This window comes from Somniosus microcephalus, unplaced genomic scaffold (assembly GCF_052327205.1).
Source record: "Somniosus microcephalus isolate GS21.2 unplaced genomic scaffold, FLI_Smic_1.0 unresolved_chr3, whole genome shotgun sequence".
NCBI classification, from domain to species: Eukaryota; Metazoa; Chordata; class Chondrichthyes; order Squaliformes; family Somniosidae; genus Somniosus; species Somniosus microcephalus.
The window spans coordinates 68827558-68846934 of record NW_028225181.1 but is presented as its reverse complement, the minus strand read 5'-3'; the positions used below and the strand labels follow the sequence as shown (position 1 = coordinate 68846934).

The window sequence follows — 19377 nt, the reverse complement described above, 5'->3', positions numbered from 1 at the left end:
CCCCTCCACAACTGGTGCACTGTGTCTGCAGTATGTACGGTCTACAAGATGACCACGGTCAGGCCGTGTGGAGTCAATGGCCAGGCAGGAGAATGGATGGAAAGATCGCAACAAACTTCCCTCAACTCCAACCCTCTGATTTCCATTTTGTAGCCATCTTTCCATCCATTCTGCTGCCGGGCCCTTCACTCCACACGGCCTGACCTGGGTCATCTTGTCGATCTTACAAACTGTTAATGGATCGCAAGCTGGTTACAAAACAGAAAACAGAGAGTAGGGGTTGGGAGTAGCTACTCAGACTGGCAAAAGGTGGGAAGTGGTGTTCCACAGGGATCGATGCTGGGATCACTGTTGTCCATAAACGATTTCGACTCGGGAATCAGAAGAACAATTTCAAAGTTTGTCGATAACACCGAAAAAGGTAGAGTTAATACTGAGGAAGACAAAATGCAAGAAGCTATTAATACATTTCAGCATGGGGGTGTAATTGGCAAATTAATTTCACTGTAGATCAGTGTGAGGTGGTGTGTTAATTAATTTCACTATAGATCAGTGTGAGGTGGTGTGTTTTGGTGGGAAGAATAAGGAGGCCACACATTACTTGGAAAAGGGGGTGAAATTGGGTTGCTTTGTGACTCCTGTGATATTCAGCAGGAGGGTAGCGGCGGCGGTAGCCGACAGCGCCCCGCGGCACTGCACGGCCGGCAATGACGTCCTCGCCGTGCGCAGCACACCGGCTGCAACCTTGGGTTGCGCCCCCTGACCTATCGCCGGACGATATGTCCAACAGGGTCAGGGGTCGTTCTTGCAGCCGTGGCAGCGCCAGTTAAAGGGAAGCTGTCGGGCGGCAACATTTCATTTTGGCCGACTGCCAGCACCTGCATCCCTTCCCCTTCTTTGGGGTGTCAGCCGCGATCGCTCAGCCCGGCGTTCCTCTTGATCCGACACCCGCTCCCCTGTGGTCCAGCAGGGCCCCAGTGTGCGCAGTGCTAGGCCCCTCCCCTTTAGTCACGGAGGGAGGTCTGCTATGACACGGTGCTATGTGCCGACGGGCGTGGCGCTGTTACACGAAGCACCGCAAAATTCACTGGTAGCGCCTCAAGAGGGAGGGGAGCGCTTCCAGTGGCACCCCGCCTCCTGCTTGGGGCGCTAGCACTGAAATTAATGCGCAGGGGCGCATACTTTGTCAGGGGGCTAAAATTAGCCCCGGTGACGTTAGCAACCCAAAGGGGGTGCCACCGAATTTCCCCCTAAGAGTCTAAAGGGGCTGGAGGAGCAGAGGGATCCAGGGATCCAGATACACAAATCACTAAAAGTAGCAACACAGGTTAATAAGGCCATTAAAAAAAAGCACTGGGGTACATTCCTAAAGGAGCCTTCTGTTCCGTGCCTAGGAGTTCTAAACCATGGCAGTGAGCGGCTGGGATATGTTTCTCACATGCCTCGAGATTAACCCTCATGGGGACTTTGCTGTCAGTGAAGAGAGAGAAGAAAGGCCAAAGTGCCGTCTGCCCCTCTCAGTGTGGCCCTGAAGGACTGTGTCCAGGCTGGAGTTCTGTTCCTGTCGTACGATCCTCCCCCAGATTGTCCTTTCTGAGCTCCAGCCAGGTGATGCTAAACACTCAGGTGGGAAAGACAAAAATCTACAACAATGTGTTTTTAAAAAAGTTGATTTATTTGACATATATCCAGAATATTAAACTCCAGCCAAGTTCCCGGAGTTATTAACATCAGCAGAAACAATCCCCACCTGTCAGAATGAACATGGTTCAGTCCTGGATGTGATTAACAGCAGCAACAACAGCAGCAGAATCCAATCCCTGCAGTCACTTGTGCACTCGCTGGTGTGTCAGGAGGTGGGATGACTGAGTGAATCCCTTCCCACACACAGGGCAGGTGAACGGCCTCTCCCCAGTGTGAACTCGCTGGTGTGTCAGCAGGTGGGATGAGCAAGTGAATCCCTTCCCACACACGGAGCAGGTGAACGTCCTCTCCCCAGTGTGAACTCGCTGGTGATTCAGCAGGTTGGATGACTGAGTGAATCTCTTCCCACACTCAGAGCAGGTGAACGGCCTCTCCCCAGTGTGAACTCGCTGGTGATTCAGCAGGGTGGATGACTGAGTGAATCCCTTCCCACACACGGAGCAGGTGAACGGTCTCTCCCCAGTGTGAACTCGCTGGTGATTCAGCAGGTTGGATAACTCAGTGAATCCCTTCCCACACTCAGAGCAGGTGAACGGCCTCTCCCCAGTGTGAACTCGCTGGTGATTCATCAGGTTGGATGACTGAGTGAATCTCTTCCCACACTCAGGGCAGGTGAACGGCCTCTCCCCAGTGTGAGTGCGCTGGTGTACAGTGAGCCCAGATGATCGCCTGAACCCAGTCCCGCAGTGAGAGCACCTGAACGGTCTCTCGTCTGTGTGAACACGTTGATGGCACATCAGTTCCCCGGAACTTTTAAAGCATTTCCCACAGTCCGAGCAATTAAAAGGTCTCTCGTCAGTGTGAACTCGCCGGTGTGACAGCAGTTTGTATGAATTAGTGAATCCCTTCCCACACTCAGAGCAGGGGAACGGCCTCTCCCCGGTGTGAACGGTGCTTTTTGCATCCATATTCAAAGGCCGATGATATTCAGTTCCTGATGAATCGAGTGACTGTCAGATCTTGACGTGATGTTTGGTTTGAGTTTCCCGTCTGCAAATCCTCCCCTTCCAATACCCTGTAAAATGAATTTAAAACAGGGAGCGTGAGAGAACCCACTAAAGAGGCAGGTTGTGAAATTGAGCTCAATGAATCTGGTCATTTGTGGGGCCGGCACTAGAAAAAAGTGACCATGAAAGCTGCTGGATTGTCATAAAATCCGACTGGTTCACTAATGTCCCTCAGTGAAGGGAATCTGTCACCTGGTCTGGGCCTCTGGCCTCTATGGGAGGAGAGAGAGAGAGAGAGAGAGGTGGGAGTGGGAGGGGGCAAAGGAGATGGACTTTATACATCTGCAACTCGACCAGAACTTTGACAGAACCTCCAAAACCCACAACCTCCAGCACCTAGAAGGACAAAGGCAGAAGGTGCATGGGAGCACCATCACCTCCAAGTTCTCCAAGTCACACACCATCCTGACTTGGACATATATCGCCGTTGCTACATCATCACTGGGTGAAAATCCTGGGACTCCTTACACAACAGCATTGTGGGAGTACCTTCACCACACAGACTGCAGCGGTTCAAGAAGGCGGCCCACCATCACCTTCTCAACGGGAAAATGGGGATTGGCAACATATTCTGGTCTTGCGAGCGACGCCCACATCCCAAGGATGAATTAAAACAAATCTGCAGATGTAAACTGGATTAAAAGCCTCTACAGAAATACTTATTCCTAAAACAATACTCTTTTACATTGTAGGGACAGTGTCTGTGTAACAACCTAATCTCCCCCAGAATCCACCTCCCTTGACAGTCTCACATTGGAAATTGTTGGGTCCTCCTGGGCTCAGAAGTACTGGGGGTTAAACCCAGCTGCTTCTGCTCCATCTCCACTCCAGCTCAAACAGAAGCAACAAAAAGACCTACACAGGCGGCCAGGGACCTACCTTCCGTCAGCCTGCAATAAAACTCTTCCCGACAGCTGCTGACTAATGGCGGCCGCAGCACCCACAATTCACCGCGCCCCAGAAACCACTCTATCCAACTCGCTGATTTACCCGCTGAGAGTGCGCATGCTCCCCGGGGCTGCGGGTCATTCTGGGAGCCTGGCTCCTGTCCTTTGGCCCGAGTCGGACTTGGTGGAACCGGCTGAAGAAACCGGAAAGCGGCGGCTCGGATGGGGTAGGCGCTGCACCCAGGGTTTCCTGGTGCCAGGGCCCTGGCTGCATGTCCGCCGGGCCCGGCCGCTCTGATTCTGATTGAGGTTCTTGATGAGGTAACAGAGAGGGTTAATGAGGGCAATGCGGTTAACATGTTGTACATGGATTTCCAAAAGGCGTTCGACAAGTGCCACATAATAGGCTTGCCAGCAAAGTTGAAGCCCATGGAATAAAAGCGACAGTGGCAACATGGATACGGAATTGGCAAAGTGACAGGAAATAGAGTAGTGGTGAACGGTTGTTTTACAGACTGGAGGAAGGTATCCAGTGGTGTTCCCCAGGGGTCGGTACTAGGACCACTGCTTTTCTTGAGATATATATATATATATATACATACATATATATATATATCTATATATATAAAGCGGCTCTTCTGTCTGTCCCGATGTCTGTCTGTCTGTCCGCCTGGTCTCTATACGTTTGGAAGTTACAGAGCGTACCGACGCGCGCGTCGCCTCAAAAGAAAGCTTGCGATTCCGGACCGGTCATAGGCGTATTTACGTTTCGGCCGGACAAAAATCCCGCCCGCGGTATCCCAAAAACGTTCAGCGTTCCGCTCATTAGCATCTCATTAGCGACCGTGTGACGTCGAGGTCTTCCTACAGTTGAGTGTCGAGTGACTCGACGATTGACCAATCCTACGCTTCGGTGACCTGACCGGTCGACCAATCGGTGCGTGTGTGGGCGGGCCTTATCCTTCTGAACCGAGGTGAGTGGCCGCCATCTTGATTTTCCACGATTTTTTCCCCCACACTTTCTGTGTGTTAGGGAACTAAGGTAAATATTTCAATTATGTGTTAGGCAATTAATTAACAATTTATTTGAGTTTTATATTGTGTTTAGCAACCCCCCCCCGCCTCCTCCTCACCCTCGCGCAGGGGGGACTCGGGGCCTGAAGCTGAAAAAATTTCTCTCTCTCTCTCTCCCTCTCTTCCCTCTCTCCTTCTCCTCTTCCCTCTCTCTCCTTCTCCTCTTCCCTCTCTCCTCTTCCCGCTCTCTCCTTCTCCTCTTCCCTCTCTGTCTCTCTCTACTTCCCCCTCTCAGGTGTCGCGGACGGAGCGCGGGCGCGCCGCCCAAAGTTTCTCGCTCGCTAACGGCCTTGCCGGCTCCCGCGGGCCGCTCGCACTGACCGGGCATGCGCCGCCCGCACTGACCGCGCATGCGCCACCCGCACTCACCGCGCATGCGCCGCCCGCACTCACCGCGCATGCGCCGCCCGCACTCACCGCGCATGCGCCGCCCGCCTGCCCGCAGCGGCCGTCCATCAGCCGCGCGATACGCGGGGGACCTCAGCAACGGCACCGGACCTCAGGCGCTAGGCAGGGGGAGGGGCCGGAGAGAGGGACAGAGGGGAGTGGGGGAGCGGGGGAGGGGAGGGGTGAGAGGGAGACAGGGGAGGGGAGGGAGAGAGGGGAGAGGAGGGGAGGGAGAGAGGGGAGGGAGGGATAGGACAGGGAGAGGACATGACAGGGAGAGGGGGGACACACAGGGGCAGGGAGACCAAACGCCCCAAAATTGCCCTCGCGCCCCAAAATTGCCCTCGCAACGCAGGGCTCCCCAGCTAGTGCATGTATGTATGAGTCGATCTCTCTGTCTGTCCTTCTGTCCTCGGGTGTGCGTCTGTCCGGCTATGCGCTCGAAAGTTATAGAGCGTACCTACGCGCGCGTTACCTCCGAAGAAAGCTTACGCTTCCGGGACGGTCGTAAGCGTATTTACTTTTCGGTCGCACGAAAATTGTTCGCGCCTTATGCAAAAAACCTTCAAAATTAAACTCATTATCTGCTACTTAGCATTGATTGACTGACGTCAAGGTTCAACCAATCCTGTGCCGTCACGATTGACCAATCCGACAGTATGGTCCCCTGATGGTTGGCCAATCGGTGTGTGTGTGTGTGGGCGGGACTAATCGTTTTCATCTCAGGGATCTGGCAGCCATTGTTTCACTAACATTACTTCAGCTTCCAGCTCAAACTACTTTGATCATCCAGCTTTGAAAAAGTTAGTATCTCTTTTAAAAATAACATAAGATTTACCAAAAACGTTTTATAAGTATTTTCACTTTCATCTTTCAAGGTATTAAAAGGTAGAAATGTTGCCCGGCAGCAGATTCACAAAGGGACAGAGACAGGGCCCAAAAGCCTGGGACTCGATTTAAAATGTTGCTCGGCAGCAGATTCACAGAGGGACAGACAGGCCCCAAAGCCTCGCACTCGATTTAAACCGCCCGGCCCAAAACAGCCCTGGCAAAGCCGGGCTCCCCCAGCTAGTATATATTATATCTATCTATCTAGGATACATCTGTCTGTCTATCTGTCTGTCTGTCGAGCTATACACTCTAAAGTTATAGAGCGTACCTACACGTGCGTTACATCAAAAGAAAGCTTGCGATTCCGGAACGGTCGTAAGCGTATTTACGTTTCGGCCGGACAAAAATTGCGCCCGCAGTATCCAAGAAACGTTCAAAATTCCGCTCATTATCTGCTCATTAGCATTGAGTTACATCGAGGTCAACCAATCGTATGGTCCAGCGACCCGACGGTCGACTAATCGCGGCGTGGCGGGGGCGGGTTCCTGGCGTGTGTGGGCGGGCCCCCCTCGAGTCGAGTGACAGGACGATTGACCAATCCTACGCTTCAGTGACCTAACGGTCGACCAATCGGTGCGTGTGTGGGCGGGCCTTATCGTTCTGAACCGAGGTGAGTCGACGCTATCGTGATTCCAAACTTTTCATTTCTTTTTCCCGCTTTCTGCGTGTTTCTTTTCAAATCTACATTTCCACCAAAAAAAGTCGCTTTTAAAACACAAAATGTTTAAAAAAGTTAATTCATTTGTAAATCTTTTTTCTAACCTCTATAATTTTCCTACCTTTCACCGTTTTTCCAGGCAGGCCTCGAAGCCTGGGCGTCTGTTGCCCAGCCACGCCCGAGCTACGCACCGGCCATCCCGCTGGGCCCGATTCCGAACCAGCGGCCAGCCATCTTGGTAAAGGCTGGCTGGGCTCACTGCAAGCTCCTCGCGCTGCACGGCGCACCTCCACACAGAGCGCGGCCAGAGGGAAGCGAGCAGGCTCGGGGGGGGCGGGGCTCGGGAGGGGGAGCGGAGAGGGTTACTCCGGCAACCGGGCTCGCCAGCCGCAATCGGCCGTCTCAAGCCGCTCAGGCCCGGAGATCGGGAGGCGGAGAGTTACCAAGGCAACCAGGCCGGGCCAGCCGCAATCGGCCGTCTCAGGCCCGGCCTCAGAAGGGCGGGGCTCGGGCTCACCGGGGCGCTGCGCTCGGCATGTCAGTGCGTGGGGCGGCACGGAGCTCAGCGGAGCCATCGCCGGCAGAGGGGAGAGGGTCTGCTGGCTCCCCCCTCCCATTCTCCCCCCTCCCTTCCTCCCCCCCTTGGTGACCGGGAGGGGTCGCTGTGCCGGACTCAGTCCAAACCGTCGCTCCCTGTGCGCATGCGCGGACTATCGTCTGTCAATCAACCATCAGCCAGAAGAGGTCGCTGGTGAGACCAGTGAAGAAAGAAAAACTTGCATTTCTATAGCGCCTTTCACCATCACCGGATGCCCCAAAGTGCTTTACAGCCAATCAAGTACTTTTGAAGTGTAGTCACTGCTGTAATGTAGGAAATGCGGCAGTGAAATAGCGCACAGCAAGCTCCCACAAACAGCAATGTGATAATGACCAGATAATCTATCTTTTTGTTAAATCTGTTTCTCTCTCTACGGATGTTGCCTGGCCTGCTGAGTGTTTCCAGCATTTCCTGTTGTTATTTCAGATTTCCAGCATCCGCAGTATTTTGCTATTATCCTTTTGTTACATTGATTGAGGGATAAACATTGGCTAGGACACCGGGGATATTTCCCCTGCTCTTTCCCAACAAACCGTCTATATTCTCCTGTAGCCTGAGGCTTCCCTCCTCGCTATTTACCACTCCACCAATTTTCGTGTCATCTGCGAACTTACTGATCATACCTCCTACATTCATATCTAAATCATTAATGTACACTACAAACAGCAAAGGACGCAGACCCTGTGGTACACCACTGGACACAGGCTTCCAGTCACAAAAACAACCTTCGACCATCACCCTCTGCCTCCTGCCACTAAGCCAATTTTGGATCCAATGTGCCAAATTGCCCTGGATCCCATGGGGTCTTACCTTCTTGACCAGTCTCCCATGTGGGACTTTGTCAAAAGCCTTACTGAAGTCCATGTAGACTACATCAACTGGACTGCCCTCATCCACACACCTAGTCACCCACATCAAAAAATTTAATCAAATTGGTTAGACATGATCTCCCCCTGACAAAGCTATGCTGACTATCCTTGGTTAATCCTTGCCTCTCCAAGTGGAGACTAATTCTGCCCCTCAGAATTTTATCCAATAATTTCCCTACCATTGATGTTCGGCTCACTGGCCTGTAATTCCCTGATATATCCCTACTACTACCCTTCTTGAATAATGGTACTACGTTAGCTGTTCTCCAGTCCTCTGGCACCTCCCCTGTGGCCAGAGAGGTTCTGAAAATTTGTGTCAGAGCCGCTGCAATCTCCTCCCTTGCCTCACACAGCAGGCTGGGATACATCTCGTCTGGGCCTGGGGGTTTATCCACTTTTAAGCCCGCTAAAACCACTAATACCTCCTCCCTCTCAATACTAATTTGTTCAAGTATATCACAATCCCCCTGCCTGATTTCTATGCCTGCATTGTCCTTATCCATAGTGAACACAGATGCAAAATATTTATTTAAAACCTCACCTACATCTTCTGGCTCTGCACACAGATTGCCACTTTGGTCCCAAATGGGCTCTACTCTTTCCCTCGTTATCCTCTTGCCCTTAATATACTAACAAAACACCTTGGGATTTTCCTTTATTTTGCCCGCCAGTGTTTTTTCATGACCCCTCTTCGCTCTCCTAATTTCTTTTATTAAGTACCCCCCTGCACTTTCTGTACTCCTCTCGGGCTTCCACTGCTTTTAGTCCTTTGTATCTGCCAAAAGCCACCCTTTTTTTCCTAATCCATTCTTGTATGTCCATCTCCAGCACCGGTGTGTATCTGAGTCAATGGGCCTCTCTCTGACCATTCTCCCCAGTCCATCTCCAGGACCAGTGTGTATCTGAGTCAATGGAACTTTCTCCCCAGTCCAACTCCAGGACCAGTGTGTATGAGTCACAGGGACGCTCTCTGACCTTTCTCCCCAGTCCATCTCCAGGACCAGTGTGTATCTGAGTCAATGGGACTCTCTCTGAACTTTCTCCCCAGTCCATCTCCAGGACCAGTGTGTATCTGAGTCAATGGGACTCTGACCTCTCTCCCCAGTCCATGTCCAGGACTAGTGTGTATCTAAGTCAATGGGACACTCTCTGACCTTTCTCCCCAGTCCATCTCCAGGACCAATGTGTACCTGAGTCAATGGGGCTCTCTCTGACCTTTCTCCCCAGTCTATCTCCAGGACCAGCGTGTATCTGAGTCAATGGGACTCTCTCTGACCTTTCTCCCCAGTCCATCTCCAGGACCAGTGTGTATCTGAGTCAATGGGACTCTCTCTGACCTTTCTCCCCAGTCCATCTCCAGGACCAGTGTGTATCTGAGTCAATGGGACTCTCTCTGACCTTTCTCCCCAGTCAATATCAGTCTTTACAGTAGAAGACACTAAGAATATCCCAACACTGGACAAACAGGGGGCTAAAGGGGGGGAGGAGCTAAACATGATCAAAATCACTAAGGAAGTGGTACTCGGTAAAATAATGGGACTCAAGGCAGATAAATCACCTGGACCTGATGGCTTACATCCTAGGGTCTTGAGGGAAGTGGCGGTAGGGATTGTGGATGCATTGGTAATAATTTTCCAAAACTCCCTGGACTCGGCAAAGGTCCCGGCAGACTGGAAAACTGCTAATGTAACACCCTTATTTAAAAAGGGCAGTAGACAGAAGGCTGGAAACTATAGACCGGTTAGCCTAACATCTGTGGTAGGTAAAATTTTGGAGTCCATTATTAAGGAGACAGTAACAGGACATTTGGATAATCATAATTTAATAGGACAAAGTCAGCATGGTTTTATGAAGGGGAAGTCATGTTTGACAAATTTGCTGGAGTTCTTTGAGGAAGTAACATATAGGGTGGATAAAGGGGAACCAGTGGACGTAGTGTATTTAGACTTCCAAAAGGCATTTGACAAGGTGCCATGCAAAAGATTATTGCTTAAGATAAAAAACCACGGGATTGGGGTAATATTCTGGCATGGATAGACGATTGGCTATCTAACAGAAGGCAGAGAGTTGGGATAAATGGTTCATTCTCAGACTGGCAATCAGTAACTAGTGGTGTTCCACAGGGGTCAGTGCTGGGTCCCCAACTCTTTACAATCTATATTAACGATTTGGAGGAGGGGACCGAGTGTAACATATCAAAGTTTGCAGATGATACTAAGATGGGAGGGAAAGTAGTGAGTGAGGAGGACATAAAAAACCTGCAAGGGGACATAGACAGGCTAAGTAAGTGGGCAGAGATTTGGCAGATGGAATACAATACTGGAAAGTGTGAGGTTATGCACTTTGGCAGGAAAAATCGTAGAGCAAGTTATTATCTTAATGGCAAGAAACTGGAAAGTACTGAAGTACAAAGGGATCTGGGGGTCCTGGTGCACGAAACTCAAAAGGTTAGTATGCAGGTGCAGCAAGTGACTAAGAAGGCCAATGGAATGTTGGCTTTCATTGCTAGGGGGATAGAATATAAAAATAGGGAGGTATTGCTTCAGTTGTACAATGTATTGGTGAGACCGCACCTGGAACACTGCATACAGTTTTGGTGTCCATACTTAAGAAAGGACATACTTGCTCTCGAGTCAGTACAAAGAAGGTTCATTCGGTTAATCCCGGGGATGAGGGGATGGACATATGAGGAGAGGTTGAGTAGATTGGGACTCTACTCATTGGAGTTCAGAAGAATGAGAGGCGATCTTATTGAAACATATAAGATTGTGAAGGGGTTGGATCGGGTGGATGCAGGGAAGATGTTCCCGATGATGGGTGAAACTAGAACTAGGGGGCATAGTCTTAGAATAAGGGGCTGCTCTTTCAAAACTGAGATGAGGAGGAACTACTTCACTCAGAGGGTGGTTGGTCCATGGAATATGCTGCCCCAAAAAGCTGTAGAAGCTACATCATTACATAAATTTAAAAGAGAAATAGACAGTTTCCTAGAAGTAAAGGGAATTAAGGGTTACGGGGAGCGGGCAGGAATTTGGACATGAGTCTAGGTTCGGATCGGTCATGGCCCTGAGGGTAGCGGAGCGGGCCCAGGGGCTGTGTAGCCTGATCCTGCTCCTATTTCGTGTGTCTAATTCTGTTAGATTCAGGAGATGGTTCTGTGATAGTGGATTGGCGTTTAGGACCAGATCAGCCATGATCTTATTGAATGGCGGAGCAGGCTCGAGGGGCCGATTGGCCTACTCCTGCTCCTATTTCTTATGTTCTTATGATATGTCAGACAGGGTCAGGGGTCGTTCCTGCAGCCGCGGCGACACCACTTAAAGGACAGGTGTCGGGCGGCAAATTTTTATTTTGGCCGACTGCAAGCACCTGCCCCCTTCTCCTTTCTCCTTCGGGGTGTCAGCCGTGATCGCTCAGCCCGGCGCTCCTCTTGATCCGACACCGCACTCCCCGGTGGTCCAGCAGGGCCCCGGTGTGCGCAGTGCTAGGCTCCTCCCCTTTAATCAGGGAGGGAGGTCTGCTATGACGCGGTGCTATGTGCCGACGGGCGTGGCGCTGTTACACGAAGCACCATGAAATTCACTGGTAGCGCCTCAAGAGGGAGGGTAGCACTTCCAGTAGCACCCCGCCTCCTGCTTGGGGCGCTACCACTGAATTTAATGCGCAGGGGCGCTAACTTTTTTAGGGGGCTAAAATTAGCCCCGGAAACGTTAGCAACCCAAAGGGGGCGCCACCGAATTTCCCCCTAAGAGTCTAAATGGGCTGGAGGAGCAGAGGGATCCAGGGACACAGATAAACAAATCACTAAAAGTAGCAACACAGGTTAATAAGACCATAAAAAAAAAAGCACTGGGGTACATTCCTAAAGGAGCCTTCTGTTCCGTGCCTAGGAGCTCTGAACCATGGCAGAGTGTGGCTGGGATACGTTTCTCACACGCCTCGAGATTAACCTGCACGGCAACTTTGCTGTCAGTGAAGAGAGACAAGAAAGACCAAGTGCCGTTTGCCCCTCTCAGTGTGGCCCTGAAGAACTGTGTCCAGGCTGGAGTTCTGCTCCCGCCGTACGATCCTCCCCCAGGTTGTCCTTTCTGAGCTCCAGCCAGGTGATGCTAAACACTCAGGTGGGAAAGACAAAGATCTACAACAATGTGTTTAAAACAAAGTTGATTTATTTGACATCTATCCAGAATATTAATAACTCCGGGAAATGGGCTGGAATTTATCAGCAGAAACAATCCCCAACTGTCAGAATGAACATGGTTCAGTCCTGGATGTGATTAACAGCAGCAACAACAACAGAATCCAACCCCTGCAGTCACTTGTGAACTCGCTGGTGTCTCAGCAGGTTGGATGACTGAGTGAATCCCTTCCCACACTCAGAGCAGGTGAACGGCCTCTCCCGAGTGTGAACTCGCTGGTGTCTCAGCAGGTTGGATGACTGAGTGAATCCCTTCCCACACATGGAGCAGGTGAACGGCCTCTCCCCAGTGTGAGTGCGCTGGTGGACAGTGAGCGCAGATGACTGCCTGAACCGAGTCCCGCAGTGATGGCACCTGAACGGCATCTCCCCAGTGTGAATGCGCTGGTGTACAATGAGCTCAGATGACCACCTGAACCCAGTCCCGCAGTGAGAGCAGGTGAACGGTCTCTCCCCAGTGTGAACACGTTGATGGTGTATCAGTTCCCCGGAACCTTTATAGCACTTCCCACAGTCCGAGCAGTTAAAAGGTCTCTCCTCAGTGTGAACTCGCTGGTGATTCAGCAGGGTGGATGAATCAGTGAATCCCTTCCCACACTCGGAGCAGGTGAACGGCCTCTCCCCGGTGTGAACACGCTGGTGTGTCAGCAAGTTGGATGAATTAGTGAATCCCTTCCCACACTCGGAGCAGGTGAACGGCCTCTCCCCGGTGTGAACACGCTGGTGTGTCAGCAAGTTGGATGGATTAGTGAATCCCTTCCCACACTCGGAGCAGGTGAACGGCCTCTCCCCGGTGTGAACACGCTGGTGTGTCAGCAGGTTGGATGAATTAGTGAATCCCTTCCCACACTCGGAGCAGGTGAACGGCCTCTCCCCGGTGTGAACACGCTGGTGTGTCAGCAAGTTGGATGAATTAGTGAATCCCTTCCCACACTCGGAGCAGGTAAACGGCCTCTCCCCAGTGTGAACTCGCTGGTGTATCAGCAGGTTGGATGAATTAGTGAATCCCTTCCCACACTCAGAGCAGGTGAACGGCCTCTCCCCGGTGTGAATGCGCTTGTGTCTCGATAGGCCAGAGGGTTGGCTGAAGCTTCGTCCACACACAGAACACGTGTACGGTTTCTCCCCACTGTGAACGGTGCTTTTTGCTTCCATGTTCAGAGGCCGGTGATATTCAGATCCGATGAGTCGACTGACTCTGTCAGATCTTGAAGTGATGTTTGGTTTGAGCTTACCATCTGTAAGTCCTCCCCTTTCAGTGCCCTGTAAAATTAATTTAAAACAGGGAGCGTGAGAGACAACCCACAAAGGCAGGTTGTGAAATTGAGCTCAGTGAATCTGGTCATTTGGTGGGCCGGCACTAGAAAAAAGTGACCATGAAAGCTGCTGGATTGTCACAAAAACCCAACTGATTCACTAATGTCCTTCAGGGAAGGGAATCCACCACCTGGTCTGGGCCTACACAAGACTCTGGCCTCTATGGGAGGAGAGAGAGAGAGAGGTGGGAGTGGGAGGGGGGAGGGGGCGAAGGAAAGGAACTTTATACATCTGCAACTCGACCAGAACTTTGATAGAACCTCCAAAACCCGCAACCTCCACCGCCTAGAAGGACAAGGGCAGCTGTTGTATGGGAGAACCATCATATCCAAGTTCCCCTCCAAGTCACACATCATCCTGACTCAGATATATTCATAGTTACTGGGTCATAATCCTGGAACTCCTTACCGAACAACATTGTGGGAATACCTTCACCACACGGACTGCAGTAGTTCAAGAAGGCGACTCACCACCCCCTTCTCAACGGGAAACTGGGGATTGGCAATATTTGCTGCTCTTGCGAGCTACGCCCACATCCCAAGAATGAATTAAAACAAATCTGTAGATGTAAACTGGATTAAAAGCCTGTACAGAAATACTTGTTCCTAAAACAATACTCTTTTACATTGTAGGGACAGTGTCTGTTTAACAACCTAATCTCCCCTAGAATCCACCTCCCTTGACAGTCTCACATTGGAAATTGTTGGGTCCTCCTGGGCTCAGAAGTACTGGGGGTTAAACCCAGCAGCTTCTCCTATATCTCCACTCCAGCTCAAACTGAAGCATAGAAACATACAAACATAGAAACATAGAAGATAGGAGCAGGAGTAGGCCATTCGGCCCCTCTAGCCTGCTCCGCCATTCAATGCGATCATGCTGATCATCAAAATTCAGTACCCGGTCCCTGTTTTCTCCCCATACCCCTTGATCTCTTTAGCCTTAAGAAATATATCCAACTCCTTCTTGAATATATTTAATGTATTGGCCTCTACTGCCTTCTGTGGTAGAGAATTCCACAGGTTCACCACTCTCTGGGTGAAGAAATTCCTCCTAATTTCTGTCCTAAATGGCTTACCCCGTATCCTTAGACTGTGACCCCTGGTTCTGGACTCCCCGACCATCGGGAACATCCTTCCTGCATCTAGTCTGTCCAGTCCTGTCAGAATTTCATAAGTTTCAATGAGATCCCCTCTCATTCTTCTAAACTCCAGTGAGTACAAGCCCAATCGTCCCAATCTCTCCTCATACGTCATTTCTGCCATCCCAGGTATCAGTCTGGTGAATCTTTGTTGAACTCCCTCCCCGGCAAGAACATCCTTCCTCAGATAAGGCGACCAAAACTGCACACAATACTCACGATGTGGTCTCACCAAGGCTCTGTACAACTGCAGCAAGAAATCCTTGTTCCTGTACTCAAACCCCCTCACTACGAAGGCCAACATACCATTTGCCTTCTTAACCACCTGCTGCACCTGCATGCTTACCTTCAGCGACTGGTGCAAAAGGACACCTAGGTCTCGTTGCACTTCCCCTTCTCACAATCTACTGCGATTCAGATAATAATCTGCCTTCCTGTTTTTGCCACCAAAGTGGATAACCTCGCATTTATCCACATTATACTGCATCTGCCATGCTTCTGCCTAATCACCCAACCTGTCCAAATTATACCGGAGTTTTTCGGCATCCTCCTCACACACGCCCACCCTGCTTTGTGTTGTCTGCAAACTTGGAGATGTTACATCTAGTTCCCTCGTCCAGATCATTTATATATATTGTGAATAGCTGGGGTCCTCGGACCGATCCCTGTGGTACCCCACTAGTCACTGCCTGCCACTCGGAAAAAGACCCGTTTATTCCAACTCTTTGCTTCCTGTCTGCCAACCAGTTCTCTATCCAAGTCAGTACCGTGCCCCCAATCCCATGTGCCTTAACTTTACACGCTAATCTCTTCTACGGTACCTTATCGAAAGCCTTCTGAAAGTCCAAATACACCACATCCACTGGTTCTCCCTTATCTATTCTACCAGTTACAATCTCAAAAAATTGCAGTAGATTAGTCAAGCATGATTTACCTTTTGTAAATCCATGTTGACTTTGACCGATCCTGTCACTGTTTTCCAAGTGCTCTGCTATTACATCTTTTATAATGGACTCTAGCATTTTCCCCACTACCGATATAATTCCACGTTTTCTCTCTACCACCTTTTTTGAATAGTGGGGTAATATTAGCAACCCTCCAACCCATAGGAACTGTTCCAGAGTCTATCGAATTTTGGAAGATGACCAGCAATGCATCTACTATTTCTAGGGCTACTTCCTTAAGTACCCTAGGATGTCGATTATCAGGCCCTGGGGATTTATCGGCCTTCAATCCCGTCAATTTCCCCTAACACCATTTCCCTACAAATACTGATTTCTTTCAGTTCCTCCCTCTCATCAGACCCTATGTTCCCCGACATCTCTGGAAGGTTATTTGTGTCCTCCTTTGTGAAGACAGAACCAAAGAATGTATTTAATTGGCCTGTCATTTCTTTGTTCCCCATTGTAAATTCCCCTGATTCTGACTGCAAGGGACCTATGCTTGACTTCACCAATCTTTTTCTCTTCACATATCTACAGTTAGTTTTTATCTTCCCTGAAAGCTTACTCTCATACTCTATTTTCCCCCTCTTAATTAATCCCTTTGTCCTGCTTTGCTGAATCCTAAACTGCTCCCAATCCTCAGGTTTACTACTTTTTCTGGCCAATTTATATGTCCTCTCCTCGGATCTTATGCTATCCCTAATTTCCCTTGTTAGCCACGGTTGAGTCACCTTTTTTGTTTTATTTTTATGCCAAACAGGGATGAACAAATTCTGTAGTTCATCAATGCAATCTTTGAATGTTTGCCATTGCCTATCCACCATCAAGCCTTTGAGTAACATTCCCCAAGCAATCCTACCCAACTCGCGCCTCATACCATCGTAGTTTCCTTTATTTAAATTCAGGACCCTAGTCTCTGAGTCAACTACTTCACTCTCCATCTTAATGAAAAATTCTATCATATTATGATCGCTCTGACCCAAGGGGCCTCGCACAACAAGATTGCTAATTAATTATTTCTCATTACATAATACCCAGTCTACGATGGCCTGATCTCTAGTTGGTTCCTCGACATATTGGTCCAGGAAACCATCCCGTAAACACTCCAGGAATTCCTCCTCCAGAGGATGGTTACTAATTTGTTTAGCCCAATCTATATGTAGATTAAAGTCACCCATGATAACTGCTGTGCCCTTATTGCACGCATCTCTAATTTCCCATTTAATGCCATCCCCAACCTCTGCATTACTGTTTGGAGGTCTGTATAACACTCCCACTAACGTTTTCTGCCCCTTGGTATTTCTCAGCTCTACCCATACAGATTCCACATCATCAGAGCTAATATCCTTCCTTTCAATTGTGTTAATCTCCTCTTTAAAAAGCAATGCTACCCCACCTCCTTTTCCTTTTTGCCTATCTTTCTTGAATATTGAATACCCCTGGATGTTGAGTTCCCAGCCTTGGTCACCCTGGATCCATGTTTCCGGAATCCCAATCATATCATATCCGTTTACATCTATTTGCGCAACTAATTCATCCACCTTATTACGAATGCTCTTTGCATTAAGACACAAGGCCTTCAGGCTTGTCTTTTTAACACTCTTACACCTTTTAGAATTATTATTTACTGTGGCTATGTTTGATTTAAACCCATGATTTCTCTGACTGCCACTTTTGTTTTTCTCCTTCCTGTCTTTTGCTTCTATCCTTGTTTCCCTTTCCTCTGTCTCCCTGCTCAGGTTCCCAACCCCCTGCCATTTTAGTTTAAACCTTCCCCCAGAGCACTAGCAAACACTCCCCCTCGGACATCAGTCCCGGTCCTGCCCAGGTGCAAACCGTCCGGTTTGTACTAGCCCCACCTCCCCCAGAACTGGTTCCAATGTCCCAGGAATTTGAATCCCTCCCCCTTGCACCATTCCTCTAGCCACGTAGTCATCTGAAATATCCTTCTATTTCTACTCTGACTAGCACGTGGCACTGGTAGCAATCCTGAGATTACAACCTTGGAGGTCCTATTTTTTTATTTACCTCCTAACTCCATTTATTCAGCTTTTAGGACCTCATCCCATTTTTCTACCTATACCGTTGGTACCTATATGCACCACGACAATTGGCTGTTCACCCTCCCCTTCCAAAATGTTCTGCAGCCGCTCTGAGACATCCTTAACCCTTGCACCAGGAAGGCAACATACCATCCTGGAGTCACGTTTGCGGCCGCAGAAACGCCTATCTATTCCGCTTACAATAGAATCAATTCAATTCAATTCAAATCGCTCTGTTGGCATGATAAGGTACATCTTATGTTGCCAAAGCATCAAAATACATTCATGGTTGAACACATAAACGCAGTTCTATTCATACAGTGTATAAACAGGTATATCCCTGAGTGTATAAATATACATTTGCATTATTTATATATACTCTTTTCTTAGGTTTACTGGTTGTCCCTCTGTTCATGGCAAGCTGTAACCTAGTGTGCCACCAGTGCTACACAGCTTCTCTCCTCCCCCAGTAGGTATGGGAGTTTTTGGTCGTCATTCAGATTTCTGAATTCAGGGCATATTTGTGAGAATTTTTGGTAGAAATTCTCCCTGATGCCCTGATATTTTCCACAGGCTGTGAGGAAGTGCATCTCTGTCTCCACTACTCCCTGACTGCAGTGAGAGCATATCCTGTCCTCTCTTGGCAGCCTGGTCTGCCTGTGTCTGCCTTTTTCGATCGCTTATTACTATAGCTCTCCCACTCTTTTTCCTCCCATCCTGTGCAGCAGAACCACCCACGGTGCCAGGAAATTGGCTGCTGCTGCCTTCCACTGATAAGCCATCTTCCGCAACAATATCCAAAGTGGTATATCTGTTTGAGAGGGGGATGCCCACTGTAATGAAATCTGTTTGTTCTTGCCTGTATTCGTTTTGCACTCATGTATATTACCCTCCCCCACACGGTGTATGGTTTCACTTCCTCTTTCCTGACTAACCTGTATGGCTCATTCCTGCGAGCCAGTCAGTGTGTTGAGATGTTAGCTCTGATCTTAGTGATTAAAAGCCAACTTGTTAAAGTCTATAACTTCTAGTTTTGTGGTTATTGAAGGCACATCACCCACAGGGGACCCCTGCACTACCTGCCTGCACCTGCTACTCTGCCTGGTGGTCATCCATTCTCTTCCTGCCTGTGCAGCCTTTACCTGTGCTGTGACCAACTCCCTAAACGTGCTATCCACGATGTCCTCAGCATCGCGAATTCTCCAGTATGTATCCACTCACAGCTCCAGCGCCGCAATGCGGTCTGTCAGTAGCTGCAGCTGGATACACTTCCCGCACACATGGTTATCAGGGACACAGGAATCGTCACAAGAATTACAGACACCCTATAAACTCCGCCGCCTCGCTCTTTATATCACCGCCGCCGCTCCTCACAGGTCCACTGCTGTGGGGCCAACCTGCTCCACCACCTCACTTTATATCACTGCCGCCGCTCCTCACAGGTCCGCCGCCACCGCCACTGTGGGGCCTACCTGTGCCTCGGATTATAGATACATAGAAGATAGGAGCAGGAGTTGGCCATTCGGACCCTCGAATACCTGAAGGAAAGAAATTTGCAGGGTTACAGGGAAAGGGCGGGGAGTGGGACTCCCTGAAGTGGTCTTGTAGAGAGCCGGCATGGCTCAACAGGCCGAATGGCCTCCTTCTGTGCTGTAACCATTCT

General features: G+C 49.7%; 1 protein-coding gene across 1 annotated transcript; it reads right to left on the bottom strand.

Moving 5' to 3' along the window:
* Nucleotides 1-1660: 1660 nt before the first annotated feature.
* LOC147091891 (uncharacterized) lies at nt 1661-14086 on the bottom strand. Its single transcript, XM_085976633.1, has 2 exons — nt 12394-14086; nt 1661-2654 (listed from the first exon to the last, which is right to left on the bottom strand). Exons 1-2 carry the CDS (start codon nt 13426-13428, stop codon nt 1827-1829), a joined length of 1863 nt encoding a protein of 620 aa, XP_085832759.1. The 5' UTR covers nt 13429-14086; the 3' UTR covers nt 1661-1826.
* Nucleotides 14087-19377: the final 5291 nt, after the last annotated feature.